This window comes from Nyctibius grandis, chromosome 24 (assembly GCF_013368605.1).
Source record: "Nyctibius grandis isolate bNycGra1 chromosome 24, bNycGra1.pri, whole genome shotgun sequence".
NCBI lineage: Eukaryota > Metazoa > Chordata > Aves > Nyctibiiformes > Nyctibiidae > Nyctibius > Nyctibius grandis.
The window spans coordinates 5,749,845-5,766,550 of record NC_090681.1 but is presented as its reverse complement, the minus strand read 5'-3'; the positions used below and the strand labels follow the sequence as shown (position 1 = coordinate 5,766,550).

The 16,706-nt window shown below is 59.5% G+C and overlaps 1 protein-coding gene across 1 annotated transcript; it reads left to right on the top strand.

Annotated features, from left to right (window-relative positions):
* Positions 1 to 999: 999 nt before the first annotated feature.
* On the top strand, positions 1,000 to 10,604 carry NKAIN1 (sodium/potassium transporting ATPase interacting 1). The gene is made up of 6 exons (XM_068418091.1): positions 1,000 to 1,113; positions 1,272 to 1,409; positions 1,566 to 1,646; positions 5,041 to 5,238; positions 6,604 to 6,664; positions 10,519 to 10,604. Exons 1-6 carry the CDS (start codon positions 1,000 to 1,002, stop codon positions 10,602 to 10,604), a joined length of 678 nt encoding a protein of 225 aa, XP_068274192.1.
* The last annotated feature ends 6,102 nt before the right edge of the window (positions 10,605 to 16,706 follow it).

Genomic DNA, 16,706 nt, shown 5'->3' with positions numbered 1-16,706 from the left:
AGCTTTGGTGCCGGCCCCACCGATCCATTTGATTAAAACACCTTTAATTGAAACTGGGGTCCTGCTGGCACGGATCCAGGGGATCCTATCGCAGGGGTAGGGTAGGGAATGGGATACCACGGTCCTTGGCTCTGCCTTTGGCTTCCCACCCGTTGGCAGGGTGGAGCTGGGCTAAAATGAGCGTTAATTAGAGCCCTCACTAAGGCAATTCAATGATTTATGGATGTTTTATGGATGGGGAAACTGAGGCACGGCTGGCAGTTGCACACCCAGACGCATTAGCCGCGGCTCATACTCACGAAACACTTAGGGAAGGATTTTTGCCACCTCATTTATTCCCCCCCGCTGTAATTAGGACACTAAGTCAGGCTGGATGGGCAGAGATGCTGCGGGGCCCTGGCCGTAACCTCCAGGGGAGCTTCAGGATGGAGCTCCCCTAAATCCAGATCATGGGGGAAGCTGCCAGTGAACGGAGAGGGGGATGTAAAACCCATTTTCTCCTGCATTTTTCAGGATAAACTCCCACTTCTCTGGAGGAGGAGAGTCATTGCACCAGGAGGGGAAACTGAGGCAAGATGCTGCGGGGAGGACTCAGGGCCCTGGAGCTCGCGGGGTTTGTTGGGTGAATCTGGGGCATCTCAGAGAGTGACGAGACAGGGCTGGGCTGTCGGGAAAATAAATGTAAAGAGGTTTTTTTAGTTTGCAAAGCTGCTGGAGCCACATCTCGCTGCAGCCCTGTCCCCGCACGCTTGGGGAGTGCAATGCCCGATTTAAGCTGCGTCACATCCTTATTTGTGGATTCCAAATGATAACGGTGATCAAAACCCAATAAATAGGGGAAGGCACGCGACGAACTGATCGGGACGGGCGGAAAAATCACTTGTAAAATACCGGGTGACCCCGGGAATGACCTGAGCAGGAGTTTTTCCCTGGATAAGCTGAGCTCAGGGTTAAACCAAGCCTAGAGGGTGATTTCCAGCAACGCCTGAGACCTGAGTGATGGGGAAACTGAGGCACGGAGGGTGCTGGCAGGGCGACGAGCTGAAGTCTCCCTGCTCCCCCTTCTCAGCTCCAAATTCTCCTACGAGCTCCTCTCTCGCCCACCGCCAGCCGGTGCGTCACGCCAACGGTTCAGCCTATCGCAGCTAATTATCTGTGGGATTTCCCATTAATTACTGGCTGCTCTTTGCCTTTAGCATCCCTGGGAGCTGCTGTGGTGACAGATGCCCTCCTGCTTTGCCACCCCCAACCCCTCCTTTGCTCTGTCGCAGGTAGCGGCGCTGGAGAGGCAGATCTTTGATTTCCTGGGCTACCAGTGGGCACCCATCCTGGCTAATTTTTTACACATCATGGCCGTTATTTTGGGGATTTTTGGGACCATCCAGTACAGATCCAAATACCTCATGATGGTACGTACCGCCGTGGATGCCGCTCCGGGGATGGCTCAGCCCCAGGTCCCTTCCGGTACCCCAACCCAGACCCCGGGGACCCGCGGGGGAGCAGGGGGCCGCGCCGAGGGCTGGGCGGGCAGCGCGGCGTGCCCTGATGGCCTCTCTCCTCGGCAGTACGCGGTGTGGCTGGTGCTGTGGGTCGGCTGGAACGCCTTCATCATCTGCTTCTACCTGGAGGTCGGACGCTTGTCGCAGGTAAAACCCCCCACCTGCCTCCTCTTCCTTCCCTCCATCCTCCTCCTCTTCCTCCCTCCATCTCCCTTCTCTCCCTCCATCCTTCTTCCCTCCCTCCTTCCATCCTCCTTCCCTCCATCTTTCCATCCTCCTTCCCTTCCTCCCTCCATCCTCCTCCTCTTCCTCCCTCCATCCTTCTTCCCTCCCTCCTTCCATCCTCCGTCCCTCCATCTTTCCATCCTCCTCCTCTTCCTCCCTCCATCTCCCTCCCTCCCTCCATCCTCCTTGCCTCCTTCCTTCCATCCTACTTCCCTCCCTCCCTCCTTCTTCCCTCCATCTTTCCGTCCTCCTTCTCTTCCTCCCTCCATCCTCCTCCTCTTCCTCCCTCCATCCTCCTTCCCTCCCTCCATCCTTCTCCCCTCCCTCTCTCCATCCTCCTTCCTTCCTTCCCTCCATCCTTCTTCCCTCCCTCCTTCCATCCTCCTTTCCTCCCTCCCTCCTTCTTCCCTCCATCTTTGCATCCTCCTCCTCCTCCTCCCTCCATCTCCCTTCCCTCCCTCCATCATCCTCCTCTCCCTCCATCTCCCTTCCCTCCCTCCATCCTTCTTCCCTCCGCCTTCCCATCCTTCCTGCTCTCCTGCCACTTGCCCTCCTCCTCCTCTTTCTTCCCCTGTCCCACAGCTCTGCCCCCCCCAAACGGGACCCAGAGCCTGGGGGTACCCCCACCCTGGCAGTAAAGCACCCACCTGAGTGCTGGGGGGGCTCCCCGGGGGCTCCCGGCTGCAGCACCGCGCACTCAGGGGTGTGCGGGACGGACAGACGGACGGTTCAGGCTGAGCTGGTGGGGTGGCTTCGAAGCAGGAGAGCAAAATTAATGAGGCTGATGAGTGGGGGATTGCAGGGCGCTTGTTACTCGGTGCTGCCGGGGTTTATGGGGTGCAGAAAACGGACGGCGCCGTTTCCTGACGTGCTGGTGAGGAGATAAAGTGGAGAAGGGACACGGGGACATGGGGACGAGCAGTGACGGGAAGGGTTGGGGCAGGGTCTGCAGCAGCTTGCGCTGCAGGCAGGGCCGGGTATGGTGACGGGAGGAAGGAGGAGCCCCCCAGAGCACCCAGCAGCGGCTGGACATCACTGATGGCTTTGAAAAGTCATCGTGGCGGCGATGGGGGTGAGGCCGTGAGCAGGGCTGTGCCCCTCTCACCCTGGGCTGTTAAATTATAGCTCTTACACCAAAAAAAAGAGCAAAACTTAATGTAGTGATGTGGGGGTTGGTCTCTTCTCCCAGGTAACAAGCGATAGGACGAGAGGAAACGGCCTCAGGTTGTGCCAGGGGAGGTTTAGGTTGGAGATCAGGGACAATTTCTTCACGGAAAGGGTTGTCAAGCACTGGCACAGGCTGCCCAGGGCAGTGGTGGAGTCCCCATCCCTGGAGGGATTTAAAAGCCGTGTAGATGTGGTGCTGAGGGCCATGGGTTAGTGGTGGCCTTGGCAGTGCTGGGTTAACAGTTGGACTTGATGACCTTAAAGGTCCTTCCCAACCACAACGATTCTGTGATTCTATGGTTTGAGCATCCGCAGGCCACGGTTGGGGTCCCCGTGCCCAGGACGTGCCCCGCGCTGGCATCCCGGCTCCGCGGGGGCTGTTCCCTGCACTGTGCTCGGGGTATCAGAGGGTTGGGGGGAACAGGCTCCCGCTTGCTCTGCAGCTGCCCACAGCTGGGGAAGGGGCTTCTTGGGGGGGTCGCAAGGACAAAACATCTTCCCGTGTTGGTACAGGGCATTTGAGGCTCTTCTATAAAGCCGAAATGCAGCAGGCACGGAGGATGCCGTCGGGGAGGACTCGCTCCCACCGAGCGTTGTCGGTGGAAATCCCCGCTGCAGTGCCAGCCCACCCCCTCCTTACGCTTCCCGGCACCCAACCCACAGCCTTTACTTTTAGAAACCAAAACCCACTTTCTTTCTATTTTTTCCACCCCTACCCACAAAACTCTTCTAATCCCACGTTGGTGATTTCCTACACGAGGATGCTCAGCGGGTTTCCCAGCCCCCCCGGCCCTGCACATCCAAGGGCTGGGGGTGTGGAGAGGGGCTGGGAGGACCCTCCGTGGGGTGGGTGCTTGCCCAGCCATGCCAGGAGGACCCCACTGCGGGTGCTTGCCCAGCTGTCCTGGGGGGACCCTACCATGCAGTGGGTGCTCACCCAGCTGTGCTGTGGGGACCCACCATGTGATGGGTGCTCACTCAGCTGTGCCAGGAGGACCCACTGTGTGATGGGTGCTCAACCAGCTGTGCTGGAGGGACCCACTGTGTGATGAGTGCTCAGCCAGCTGTGCCAGGAGGACCCACCATGCTATGGGTGCTCACCCAGCTGTGCCAGGAGGACCCACCGTGTGATGGGTGCTCACCCAGTTGTACTGGAGGGACCCACCATGTGATAGGTGCTCGCCCAGCTGCGCCAGGAGGACCCACTGTGTGATGGGTGCTCACCCAGCTGTGCTGGAGGGACCCACCATGCAATGGATGCTCACCCAGCTGCGCCAGGAGGACCTCACCATGCGATGGGTGCTCACCCAGCTGTGCCACTGCTGCCTGCAAGAGCCCTGTGCCGGGGCTGTATCCCGACATGCGCAGCCTCCATCTCCCTGCCAGATCCATGGGTGGGGGCATCGGCACCGACCGTGCCACGGTGCCTCCTGGGATGGATCCCAGACCCCATCCTGCTGCTTTTGTTAACGTCCAGCTCAGCCTCGCACGAGCCTGCCCTGGGGCGGGCGCAGGCAGGGGCTGGGGGATCAGCCCTGTGTCCTATCCGACCCCGGTGACAGCCCGCAGCCGTGCCTTGCAGCCTGAAAGCTGATGGAGATCAACCATGGAGAGCCCCAAAGCCTGGTAATGGGCTTACGAGGAGGGGATGTGCGGGAGCGAGGCCCCCGCAAGGCTCCACGGGGATGGGGTGGGGGGATGGCACCCTGAAACCCCCGGGGAAGCAGAGGGGATCGCCCTGCATCCCTGGCCCACGCTGGCGGGGTGATGGCATGGTTCCATCTTCTGGATGGCTGGATGCGGCCAGCAGCATCGCAAGCGGCTGCTTCCCTGCCTCAAGGCCAAGCTGCCGTGCTGGTGACCACTCCATGACATCTGTGGTGGCACCTGGGCATCACCACGCAGCTGGGTGCTGCTTGACCAAATGGTCCATGACGCCGGCATGGGAGGAAGCCACAAACCCTGGGACACCGGCTGAGGGTTAGGGAGATGCTGGGGTTCGTGGCTACACTGCACTAACGTGGTCCGGGTGCGTGCAACGCTCGTGGAGCCTTCTTGGGTTGGAAAAGCCCATTTTCTGTCCAAGCCCTCCACAAAGAGCCCCCCCAGCTCCACGGTCTGTGCCTCCTCCTCTGCTCCTCTCCTGCAGGACCGAGACTTCATCATGACCTTCAATACCTCACTGCACCGCTCGTGGTGGATGGAGAACGGGCCGGGCTGCCTGGTGACGCCGGTGATGAACTCCAACCTGGCGCCTGAGGACCATCACGTCATCACCGTCAGCGGCTGCCTGCTCGACTACCAGTACATCGAGGTGGTGAGCAGTGCCACGCAGATATTCCTGGCGGTAAGGGTGGCTGCTGGCACCTTTCCTCCTCATCCCTCACCCCAAATTGCCAAGTGAAAGAGGGGGGATGATGGCAGGGACCGGGGTGGGCAGAGCTGCTGTGGTCCAGCTGGAGATGTCATGGAATCATTGAATGGTTTGGGTTGGAAGGGACCTTAAAGACCATCCAGTCCCAGCTCCCCTGCCATGGGCAGGGACACCTTCCACCAGACCAGGTTGCTCCAAGCCCCATCCAACCTGGCCTTGAACACTGCCAGGGAGGGGGCAGCCACAGCTTCTCTGGGCAACCTGGGCCAGGGTCTCACCACCCTCACAGCAAAGAATTTCTTCCTAATATCTCATCTCAATCTCCCCTCTTTCAGTTTAAAACCGTTCCCCCTCGTCCTATCACTCCACGCCCTTGTCAAAAGCCCCTCTCCAGCTTTCCTGTAGCCCCTTCAGGCACTGGAAGGTGCTAGAAGGTCTCCCCGGAGCCTTCTCTTCTCCAGGCTGAACAGTCCCAACTCTCTCAGCCTGTCTCCAGAGCAGAGGTGCTCCAGCCCTCTGAGCATCTTCGTGGCCTCCTCTGGACTCGCTCCAACAGCTCCGTGTCCTTCTTCTGTTGAGGGCCCCAGAGCTGGACGCAGCACTGCAGGGGGGGTCTCACGAGAGCGGAGCAGAGGGGCAGAATCCCCTCCCTCGCCCTGCTGGTCACAATTCCTTAATCGATGTCCCACCATGCCATCACACATCCATTTTATAGCATCAAGGGTGGCGTTGGCTGAGGGGTAGGAGCAGACAGAGCCCACGCCAGCACCCCAGGGGTGCTGCCTGCCCCCAAACCGGGCAGGCTGTGGGCTGGATGATGCAGGAATTGGGTATCTCGGTATAACCCACCCAGGTGCTGCGTTGCTGGAGCGTGAGCCAGTGGGACGTGGTCCTTGCTGGAAAGGGAGGTCCCCCCTTCCTGGTGGCTGTGTCACGCCCTGGGGATGTGGGAAGGGGACACACCTGGATGCAAAGCTCCTGGGGAGCCTTGGGGGGCTGCAAGAAAATAAAGCTTTAAAGGGAATTGGAGTCCAGAGTGGCTGCCACGCATCTGCCTCCCTCTGTGCTGCTGTCGCAGTGCGGTGCCAGCCTGTCCCCCCAAGAGCCACCACCCTTGTACCCCCGGCGCAGCTGAAACCATCCGACCTTGCTGCGTCCCAAACTGGCACCTGGACCCACCGGAGATTGGCTCCAGCACTGCCAGCCCAGAGACAGCCCCATCCTGCCGGGGTCCCCCAGGGTGCTCCCAGGCACCCACCTCGCAGCACCTAGCTCTGTCCCCCCACCATGTCCATCACCTCCATAACCGACTTCTCTCTGCCCGCGTTTGTTTCGCAGCTCTTTGGCTTCGTCTACGCCTGCTACGTCAGCAAAGTGTTCCTGGAGGAAGAAGACAGCTGTGAGTGCCTTTGCCATCGGTCACGGGGAGGGGGGACACCACTGTGCTGCGAAATGGCCTCGGGTGACACCAGCCAGCGCTTGGCCGGGGCCGGGGGAGCAGTGCCTGGGTCACAGGCAGGTGAAGGGATCCCTTTCGTTGGGGTTTTTTTGCCCCATCTTTCCATCCCCCCATGAGGCAGATGCGCTGGGGTGTGAAGTGCCACCCTGTGCCACCAGTGGTGCCTGCCCCACGCCAGCCTCGGGGAGGGTGCTGCACCCTGGCAAGGGCTGGGAGAGGAGGGGGACGGGGACAGCGAGCCCTGAGCCGTGTCTCCCACGGGACTGCAGTGCTCACAGCCTTCGGGTGCAGGAATGGGAATGGTTTCATCCAACATGTAGGGTCAGGCTTCGTCCCCACACCAGCCCACGAGGAGGCTGAGATGGTCCCCGGTCCCCTGTCCCTGGTCCCCGCACCAGCATCGCGGCACCGGGTCCAGCTCCCGTTGATGTTGGGATGCTCGTCCCCGCGAGTGGCTGCTCAGGGGTGGATTTGGGGCTGGGCATCGCTCTCGCTGCTCCCCGCTGACCCGAATTCACAGAATCACAGAATCACAGAATGTTAGGGATTGGAAGGGACCTCGAAAGATCATCTAGTCCAATCCCCCTGCCGGGGCAGGATTGCCTAGACCATATCACACAGGAACGCGTCCAGGCGGGTTTTGAATGTCTCCAGAGAAGGAGACTCCACAACCTCTCTGGGCAGCCTGTTCCAGTGTTCAGTCACCCTTACAGTAAAGAAGTTTTTCCTCAAATTTAAGTGGAACCTCCTGTGCTCCAGCTTGCACCCATTGCCCCTTGTCCTGTCAAGGGATGTCACTGAGAAGAGCCTGGCTCCATCCTCTTGACACTTGCCCTTTACATATTTATAAACATTAATGAGGTCACCCCTCAGTCTCCTCTTCTCTAAGCTAAAGAGACCCAGCTCCCTCAGCTTCTCCTCATAAGGGAGATGTTCCACCCCCTTAATCATCTTCGTGGCTCTGCGCTGGACTCTCTCTAGCAGTTCCCTGTCCTTCTTGAACTGAGGGGCCCAGAACTGGACACAATATTCCAGATGCGGCCTCACCAGGGCAGAGTAGAGGAGGAGGAGAACCTCTCTCGACCTGCTGACCACACCCCTTCTAATACACCCCAGGATGCCATTGGCCTTCTTGGCCACAAGGGCACACTGCTGGCTCATGGTCATCCTGTTGTCCACTAGGACCCCCAGGTCCCTTTCCCCTACGCTGCTCTCCAACAGCTCTGTCCCCAACTTGTACTGGTACATGGGGTTGTTCTTGCCCAGATGCAGGACTCTACACTTGCCCTTGTTATATTTCATTAAATTTCTCCCCGCCCAACTCTCCAGCCTGTCCAGGTCTCTCTGAATGGCTGCGCAGCCTTCCGGCATCTCAGCCACTCCTCCCAGTTTTGTGTCATCAGCGAACTTGCTGACAGCGCACTCTAATCCCTCAACCAAGTCATTAATGAATATATTGAATAGAACTGGTCCCAGAACCGACCCTTGCGGAACTCCGCTAGACACAGGCCTCCAACTGGACTCTGTCCCGCTGACCACTCCTCTCTGGCTTCTTTCCTTCAGCCAGTTCACAATCCACCTCACTACCCGATCCTCCAGACCACACTTCCTCAGTTTAGCTGCGAGGATGCTGTGGGAGACCGTGTCAAACGCTTTACTGAAATCGAGATAGACCACATCCACAGCTTTACCATCATCTATCCACCGGGTAACATCCTCATAAAAGGCTATCAAGTTGGTTGAGCAAGACTTCCCGTTGGAAGTCAGAGCATCTCCTCTGGGATGGAGCATCTCCTGGTCCGGCGTGGCAGTGGGGACAATCACCCTTGCTGTAAAAAGCCACCTCCAAGCCCCGATGAATCCACGGTGAATGTTCCTCGTGGCGCAGAGCCAGGGCTGCCGGAGAGCCGTCCTCCCTGCTCCTGTCCCCCGGAGCCAACCATCACCTCCTTGCCCCTTCGACACCCCCCTGGAGCTTGGGGATGACGAAATGGGCAATATTGATGTCCCCCTGGCCAGTGTCCCCACGGACAGCGGGGCGGCACAGCCCTCCTCCCCGCCTCGAGGTTTCACACCCCAAAGCAAAGGGAAAAGCAGCAATTTAAGCCCAGTTACAGGCTAATTTTATACAATCTATATTGTGCTTCCCGAGCTGCCAGCGCTCCTGCAAACACCCCTCTGGAAGCGCTGAGCACCCCGGCCCCGATTAATCAGGCCGTTAAGGCTGTGACCATCCAACCGCATTAAATACTCATCTGCCGTTAATTAATTCGCGCCAGCTGGCGGCTCCCGGCAGCCGATGGCAGGTGGGGACATGCCGCAACTGCCAGCACGGCAAAAACCCCCCAAGACGCGCTCGGCACCGGGCTCCTTCCCCGCAGCATCGGGATCAGCATCACCATGGCCCCAGAAATGGTCCCAGGCTGGCTCAGGAGGTGTCGGGGTTCAGCGTCCCCACGTGTTTTTCCCCTTGCTGCCGGGAACCGGCGTAGCGGAAAAGGAAAATCTCTGTGTGAAATCGGCCGCTGCCGGCGGTAATAAGTTGTTTCTGCACGCAGGGAGCTGGCAAAAAGGGTTTATCAACCGCCGCCGGCTCCGAAACGTGTTTGCATTCAAACAAAACTCCCGTATTCGATACACTTTTAATATTAACGCAGCCGGAGCCTACGATTCAAATGCATCTTTTTTTTAATGGAATATCTTATTAGATTTGGAAATGGATGGATGGCGTCAAAATTGAGCTGGCTGAGTATTAAGTCAGGAAGATAAATACGGTGGGAGAACTGGGCTCCCCCCTCGAGCTCGCTGCTGTTTCTTGGACACTCGTGTGCGGATCCCCCTGGATCACAGCTCCGTGGGGATGGAGGGCTGGGTTGTGGGGAGGTGGGTTGGGTTAGGGCTCCTGGAAGGGCTGGGGTAGCCCAGCCTGGCTGCGCACGGTGCCCGGTCCTGGGCTGTGCCCGTGGGAGGGGTCGGGTCTGGGGGCGCGTAGGATGGTGGTGGGAGAAGTTGGGGGACGCCCAGCAACCCTGGTCTGGAAACCGCAGCCGTGAGAGCTGATCTATTGGTGTCTGCGATTCCCCTAAATGAAATGCTTTAAACAAGGTGCAATTCCCCCATAATTCTCCCTAAATGCCCACCCTGGAGACAGCGACGGGGTCATTTTACCCACTTTGCCCAAACCGCAATGCGAGGGCTGTGGTGAGGAGGAGAGAGCCCGAGGGACCGTGGCAAGTCGCTCCTGCTCCGTTCCTCCACTTCTTGCTGACACTTTCCTGGGATGCTGCAGTGACCCGGGATGCTGCAGTGACCCGGGATGCTGCTGTGACCCGGGATACTGCAGTGACCTGGGATGTCACAACATCCCAGGATGTTGCATTTCCCTGGAGTGTTGCCATGACTCCAGATGCTGCCACTACCTGGGATGCTGTATGTCCCTGGGATGCTGTGGCAACCTAGGATGCTGCCGCGACCCGGGGATGTTGGGACGTCCTGGGATGTTGCAATGACCTGGGATGCTGCATGTCCCAGGGGTGCTGCGGTGACCCGGGATGCTGCAGTGACCTGGGATGCTGCATGTCCCTGGGATGCTGCAATGACCCAGGATGTTGCAGCATCCCGGGATGTTGCAGTGACCTGGGATGCTGCGTGTCCCCAGGATGCTGTGGTGACCCGGGATGCTGCGGTGACCCGGGATGCCGCACAGCCCACGGGTGCCATGGGGCGGGGGGAGGCAGGGCAATTGCCCCGCTGCCCTCCCCAGCTCACCCTGCTGCTCTCCCTCCTCTCCCCAGTCGACTTCATCGGCGGGTTTGACTCCTACGGCTACCAGGCGCCACAGAAGACGTCACACCTACAGCTACAGCCGCTCTACACGTGAGTCCGGGGAGAGCCTGGGGGATGCGGGAGCCCCTCCGAGGTGCCTCATCGCACCATCATAACCCGAAAGATTTGGGGCTCTGAATCTGTTTGGCCTCAGTGTGAAGCCCAGAGGCTCCGGCGGGGCCAGGGCTGGGCAGTTTTCGGGGGGATCGTGCCCTTGGTTTGGTTTTTGCTGCTCCTTGGCTGCTGAGCCTCGACTTGCCGGGGCTGTCCGGGGGGACCAGCAGCTCTTCAGATAACTGGAGCTGACTTTTTTTCTTTTCCTCTCCCTCACCCATTAAGCTTAACTAGATAAATGCTCAAATGAGATAAGGCTGCAAAAACCTAAAGGGATTAACCTCGTGTGGGGCTTTGGCGGGTGCCAAAAATTAATTATGTTTTAAGGCTTCGATGCAAATTCAAGGGCACGCGGCGCAGTTAGGGGTACAAAGAGAGGGCTGCGGTGGGACAAACGCTTCTGTGATAGTGCCCAGCCCTCCCTGGGTGTTTGGGCACAGAGGGCCTCTCACGTGCCTGCCCCAGTGCCTGGGTGCGGGTGAGCACCCATGGGTGCTGTGCGTGGAGCTGGTCCTTCCCTGGGAGCCCCGCAGCCCTGCAGGTGTGAGTGGGACTGGAGCTTCCCACGATGGGGACATGGATGGTGGCATTGGTGTGTCACCCTGGTGTCACCCTGGGGTGGGAGCAGTGCCAGCACCCTTGCCTGGGGATTGACATGGGTGTCCTGCCCTCCCCTAGTCGGGTGCCCACCCTTGGGGGGGACCCAGGAGAGCGTTGTCCCACTGATGGGACATGTCCCATGTCAGGGAACCCCTTCAGACCTGCCTTGGTGGGACGGTGCGAAGCCACCGTGGCGAAGACGGGTGGTGGGGAAGGCAGGGAGCCCTGCCTGCCCCTCTCCTGCCTGCAGCCTCCGGCAGCACAGGGGACACGGGGGACATGGGGGACATCTCCTTCCTTTCTGGGAGATGTTTAACCCAACCCCGTACCCTCCACAAACCCAGCCCCTCTCCAGGGCTCCCTCGGCTGCCCAGGGCCTGGTTTGGGGTGGTGGGGGGATGCTGGGGTTGTGTGAAGCCACCCGGGTCCCGGCTCATCCCAAGGTGACGCTGGGGACGGTGCTGCCCCGCTCCCCGGCACGGATCCAGCCTGCTGCCTGCAACACCCCCGTGGGCTTCTGCCCTTCGTGGGCTGGGGGCTGCCCGCCGTGTAATTAGGTCACTTCCTAATTAATCAATCTCGCTCGGGCTGCCCACATCCTTGTAGCCTTTCTGCAGGCAGGGCCTGGGGTGGGGGGTCACCCTGTCACCGCGCTGCCACCTCCCCGCTGCCCTCAGCCCCCTCCGAACTACCCTGGCAGCTCATTAATGACCCACCGCCTAATTAATGCAGCTATAATTTATATCAAGGCGCATCCATCATCCTGACAGCGGTGGCAGATTGGGCTCATGGACTTAGGGGGATGCACCCAGTCCCCAAGGTGGGAGACGCTGGGTCCGGCGGTGGCACGGTGACACCCCGGGGGACGCGAGGGGGTGCCGGGGCAGCGGTAACCCCGTCTTGGGGGGGGACACTGGGGGTGTCACTGCCACCCACCCCCGGTGGAGGGATGTGCAGGGTCCTGTCCTGGCTCGGCGGAGCGGGTCCGGTCACTTGTGTCCCCAGGGGACAGGCAGGCAGGAGGGACGCGGGGCTGCTGGCAGAGGCGGAGAAATTAAAGCTGCTTCTGCAATTAGCAATTGGGTGTAATTGGATTAATGGCGGCGCGGGGATGGGTTTCCACCCAGCGGAAGGAGGGGGATGTGACATGCCAGCACCCGCTCCTCGTCCCCTCGGGTCCCTCCTGCCCGGCCAGGGTGGCAGCGGGTCCCCACCCGCCGTGTCCCACCCGGGCACCCACGCTGTGCCCGTGTACACGTGAAGGTGCACAGCAGTGCCTGCGCGTGCACACGTGTGTGCGCACACGGACCTGCCTGTGCACACGCTCTCACATGCCTGCACGCATGTGCGTGCACATGTACCCACCTGCACCCCCCCGCACACGCATGCATGCACTTGTACACACCTGCACCCCTGCACATGCCTGCACACACGTGCGTGCACATGTACACGCTTACACCCACTTGCACCCCCTGCCCACATGTGCACGCATGTGTACGCACCTGCACATGCCTCCACACACCTGCATGCACACACACATGCCTGCACAGGCATGAACACACACGCATGCACCTGCACGCACCCACACACGTCTGCGCACGCCTGCACACGCACGCAGGGAGCAGCCAGCCTGCAGGCATGTGCACCATCCCCCAGACCCCTCCGTGTCCCCTCCGTGTCCCCTCGGTGCCCGCAAGAAGCCAGGGATGGGTGACTGGGTCAGCCCTGATGGCAGACCTGTGTCACCGTGGGGGGGACATCAACCCACTGGGGGTCCCCAGCCTGGCCCCACTTGGTCTCTTACATTTTGGGGGGTGAAACGAGGGTGATGGCCATACGAGAGCCACCCTGGGTCACCCCGGCAGGTCCCTGTCCCACGGGATGGGCAGCTGGTGGCTGCCTGTGGCTGTGACTCCTTGTCCCCACGTGGGGACAACTTCCCGGACCCCGGTGCCACCCCTAATGTCTCCTCTCTGCTTCTCTCCCCAGATCTGGGTAACCTCCTCCTGCCCTGGATCCGGCCCTGGCCCGGCGTGGGAGCCCAAGGCCACAGGACCCCCCTAGAGCGAACTGTCCCACACCTGATGACAACCCCCGCCGAGGGGGGGACACAACGCCGAGCCGCCCCGTCCCCTCCTGCCTCCCTGTACCCCACAAGACCCCTGCAAACAGAGCCAGGAGCTGCACGTCCATCCCACCCAGGATGTGGCCGAGCCCAAACCACCCCCCCATGGCAGGGCAGGGGGGGCTGGATATGGGGGGACCTCCCCAAGCCTCCCACACCCTCCCCAGCATGGGGACATGGGGACACACGGGGAGGTGGCAGCGCTCACCGGACACTTTTCTTCTGTTTCTCCCAGCCTGGTTTTTCCTTGGAGCCCTTCCCGGCATGCGGGGCAGGAGGGGGGCCTGGAGCAGGATTGGGGCGAAAACCAGCCGGTTTGGGGCAAACTGGGACTCGGGGAGGGGATAAACAGAGCTTTGGGGACAGCGGGGCACTCAGGGCAGCTTCGTCCTCCGCGGCGTTGGGACGACTCCCCTAAAGGGCGGGTTTGGGGGTCGGGCTGGCCCCAAAAATGAGGGGTTTGCTCCCCAAAGGCATTTTCCAGCCCTGGTTGGATGAAACGGCGGCGAAGGGGCTCGGTCCAGGACGCTCCCCTCGCCCCGAGGACCTGGATCCGGCCGTCAGCGTCTTGCCTCGACCCCCCCCAAACATGGGGTTGGGGCTGAGGGGGACAGAGCACCCCGAAATCCCCCCGCAAGCCCCCCCACCCCAAATCCCTGCCGTGTTTTTGGGGGGTCTTGCTCCAGTTTGGCAATACCGCCGCTGCTCTCGGCACAGCCCCTCGCCGGCTGTTTTAACGAACCTGATGAATGTTTTGGGTTGGGTTTGATTTTAAATTATTGGGGTTTTTTGGGTTTTAATTTAAAGTGCCTGAGTAGACTCTGGCTGAGCACAACCCCCCCCCGGCCAGCCTGCGCCGGGTCCCCTCCTTCCAAGGCCGACATCGTGCCTTCCCCAACCCTCTGCCCACCCCAGGTGCCCCCCAGGGCTGGTGGGGGGCAGCTCGGTCCCTCTCCACCCCCCTCAGCCCCTCCATCCATTCGGGGGCTCGGTGGCAAATCCATCCCTCGGCTCCGGTGACGCCGGCACGTGGGGGCCGGTTATTTTTGGGACGGGGGGAATGTGCCGGGGCCGTGGGGCAGCGATCGCTTTGCAAGGTGAAGACAAGCTGGGAATTAAAAGCCTCGGGAGAAGCTGGAAGGACAAAAATAGATTCACGAAGCATCTCAGCCCCCCCCCCGACCTCCTTGTTCTCCTGTTTTCTTTCCCGGCGGTGGGATGCGGGTTCTCCTGGATCCCTGGATCCGGCCCCAAGCCCACCCTGTGCCTGTGGGAGCAGGAGGGGGCACAGGAATTCTGCCTCCTGGGTGCTTTTCCTCCCGTCTTGGCGATTTTTTTTGCACCCTGAAGTGATTTTTTTTTTTTAATCCTTCCCACCAAGCAGCTGTGAAGTGCCAACGACCGAAGCTGCCCGAGCCCAAACCCTGGGCAGGGGAATGGGCTGCGTCCCCCCACCAGCCCCTCCGCTGCCTCCAGCCAAGCTGTGAACTTTACAGGCAATAATTTTTCCGCCCTTTTCCCTTCTTTTTTTTTCCAAGGAAAAAGTGTGTTTTTCAGGCAACGGATCCCTCCCCGTCCCCCAAGACATCCCCATCCCCAAACGCTGTCCCAGCCCCTGGGCACAGCAGCATCGCCGGGGGTTATTTCCCTCTCCAGGACCAAGGATGCTCTCGCTGACCCGTCGTGGGGTGGGGTGGGGTGGGATGGGCAGACACCCGCCTGCTCGAAGCCCTTCTCGACCCCAGCGAGAAGCAGAAGGAAAAGCCTCGCCGTCATTTCAAACTCAGTCAAAAGAGCTTCCCTCCCTCCCGAGCTCGGTGCTCCGTAACCTTTTGGGTTTGAGTTTTGTTTTTTTTTTTTCTTTTCCATTGGCTTGTTTTTATACAAGACTGTATTTGTAACGTGAACCGAGGATTTCTTTTCTATTCTGTAATTATAAAAGTCGAAGGAAAGTTTCATCTGATGGCTGTTCTGGTTTGGGGGCATCACCCGCCCTTGTGCAGTTGAATCGATTAAAAAGTGGTGGGGATTTTTTTTTTTTAATTTTTGCTTTTTTTTCCCCCGTTAATGCTGCCCGTGAGCTCTGCAGCACCCAGCTTTGTGCTGCCTTATACCCCAGCGCTTCTTTTTAATGACGGCCCGGTGAGATCCTGCCTCTTCCCTCGCTACCCACAAAGGTAATTTCCTCCCTGGGAGTAAAATAATAGAAAAAATTTTAAAAAAAAGCAGAAATGCAGGAAAACATCTTCCTCTGGGCTGGGTGTGGGATGGGTACCACCCGCCGTGCGATGGGGACGTGTCAGCAGGCAGCACATCCCACCCCTGTGCATCTCGAGGGGGACTGCAGCCTCCCTTCCCGTAAGCGAAATATTAATAAACCCCCCAAGAAATATTAATAACCCCAAAGAAAATTCTTAAGAACCTCCCCAGGTTGTTTTTTCAGGTTGAGCTCCTGAAATAAAAGTTTTCCAGCCCTGCAAGGAGCAAGGGCAGGGATTCCCCGGCGGGAGATGCCAGGTTGAGGCTGCAGCCCCGTGGGAAAAGTTGCTTTTTTTCCCCCAATATTCCTATTTTCCATGACCAAAGCAGGGATTTCAGTGGAGTCCCACGCCAGCCCTTCGGGGCGATGCTCACTTCACACGTGGTTTCATTTGAATTCTCCGAAGCCATTTTCCTTCCTCTATTTTCCATCAATTCCCAAGGAGAGGCCGTCGCCTTCCGCTCCCATCCTCTGCCTTCGGTTTTTCTCCCCTTCGCTGCCTTTTCCAGCTCAACGGGACAAGGAAGGGGACAATGACATTGAACTAAATCTTATTTTTTTAAATCAAAATACAAATGTGGTGAGGCCAGGGCAGCAAATATGGCATCTGTGGTGACATCGGGGCCCAGAGGAGTCGGATGCTCCTTCTCCCCTGGGCTGTGATGCTTCTGCTCAGCAAGTCCCCGCCACGGCGTTTTGTCACCGGCTTTTTGGGGACACAATGTTGGCTTGTTCCCACTTGTCCCCAAATCTCTGTCCCTATGGGAAGTGAGCCTTCGTCCCCCCAAGAGTCCTTCTGTCCCCAGCTGGGACAGGCCGGAGCGTGGCAGTGCTGTCCCCAGCAGCCCTGGGTGTCCCTGGCTCGTGAGCTGCCTCCCAGCAGTGATCTGGGCACACCAGGAAGGTGGCACTGGTGGGACTGGGCAATGCAGGGGATGGCTCCGGGAGCCTTCCCGGGGGGGATTTTATTGCTGTTACTAACCTGACCCTAAATCAGAGCAAGGCGACGGCTTTCCACAGCCCTGGGCTCCCGTCTGCGCTGGGACGAGGTGGTTTCT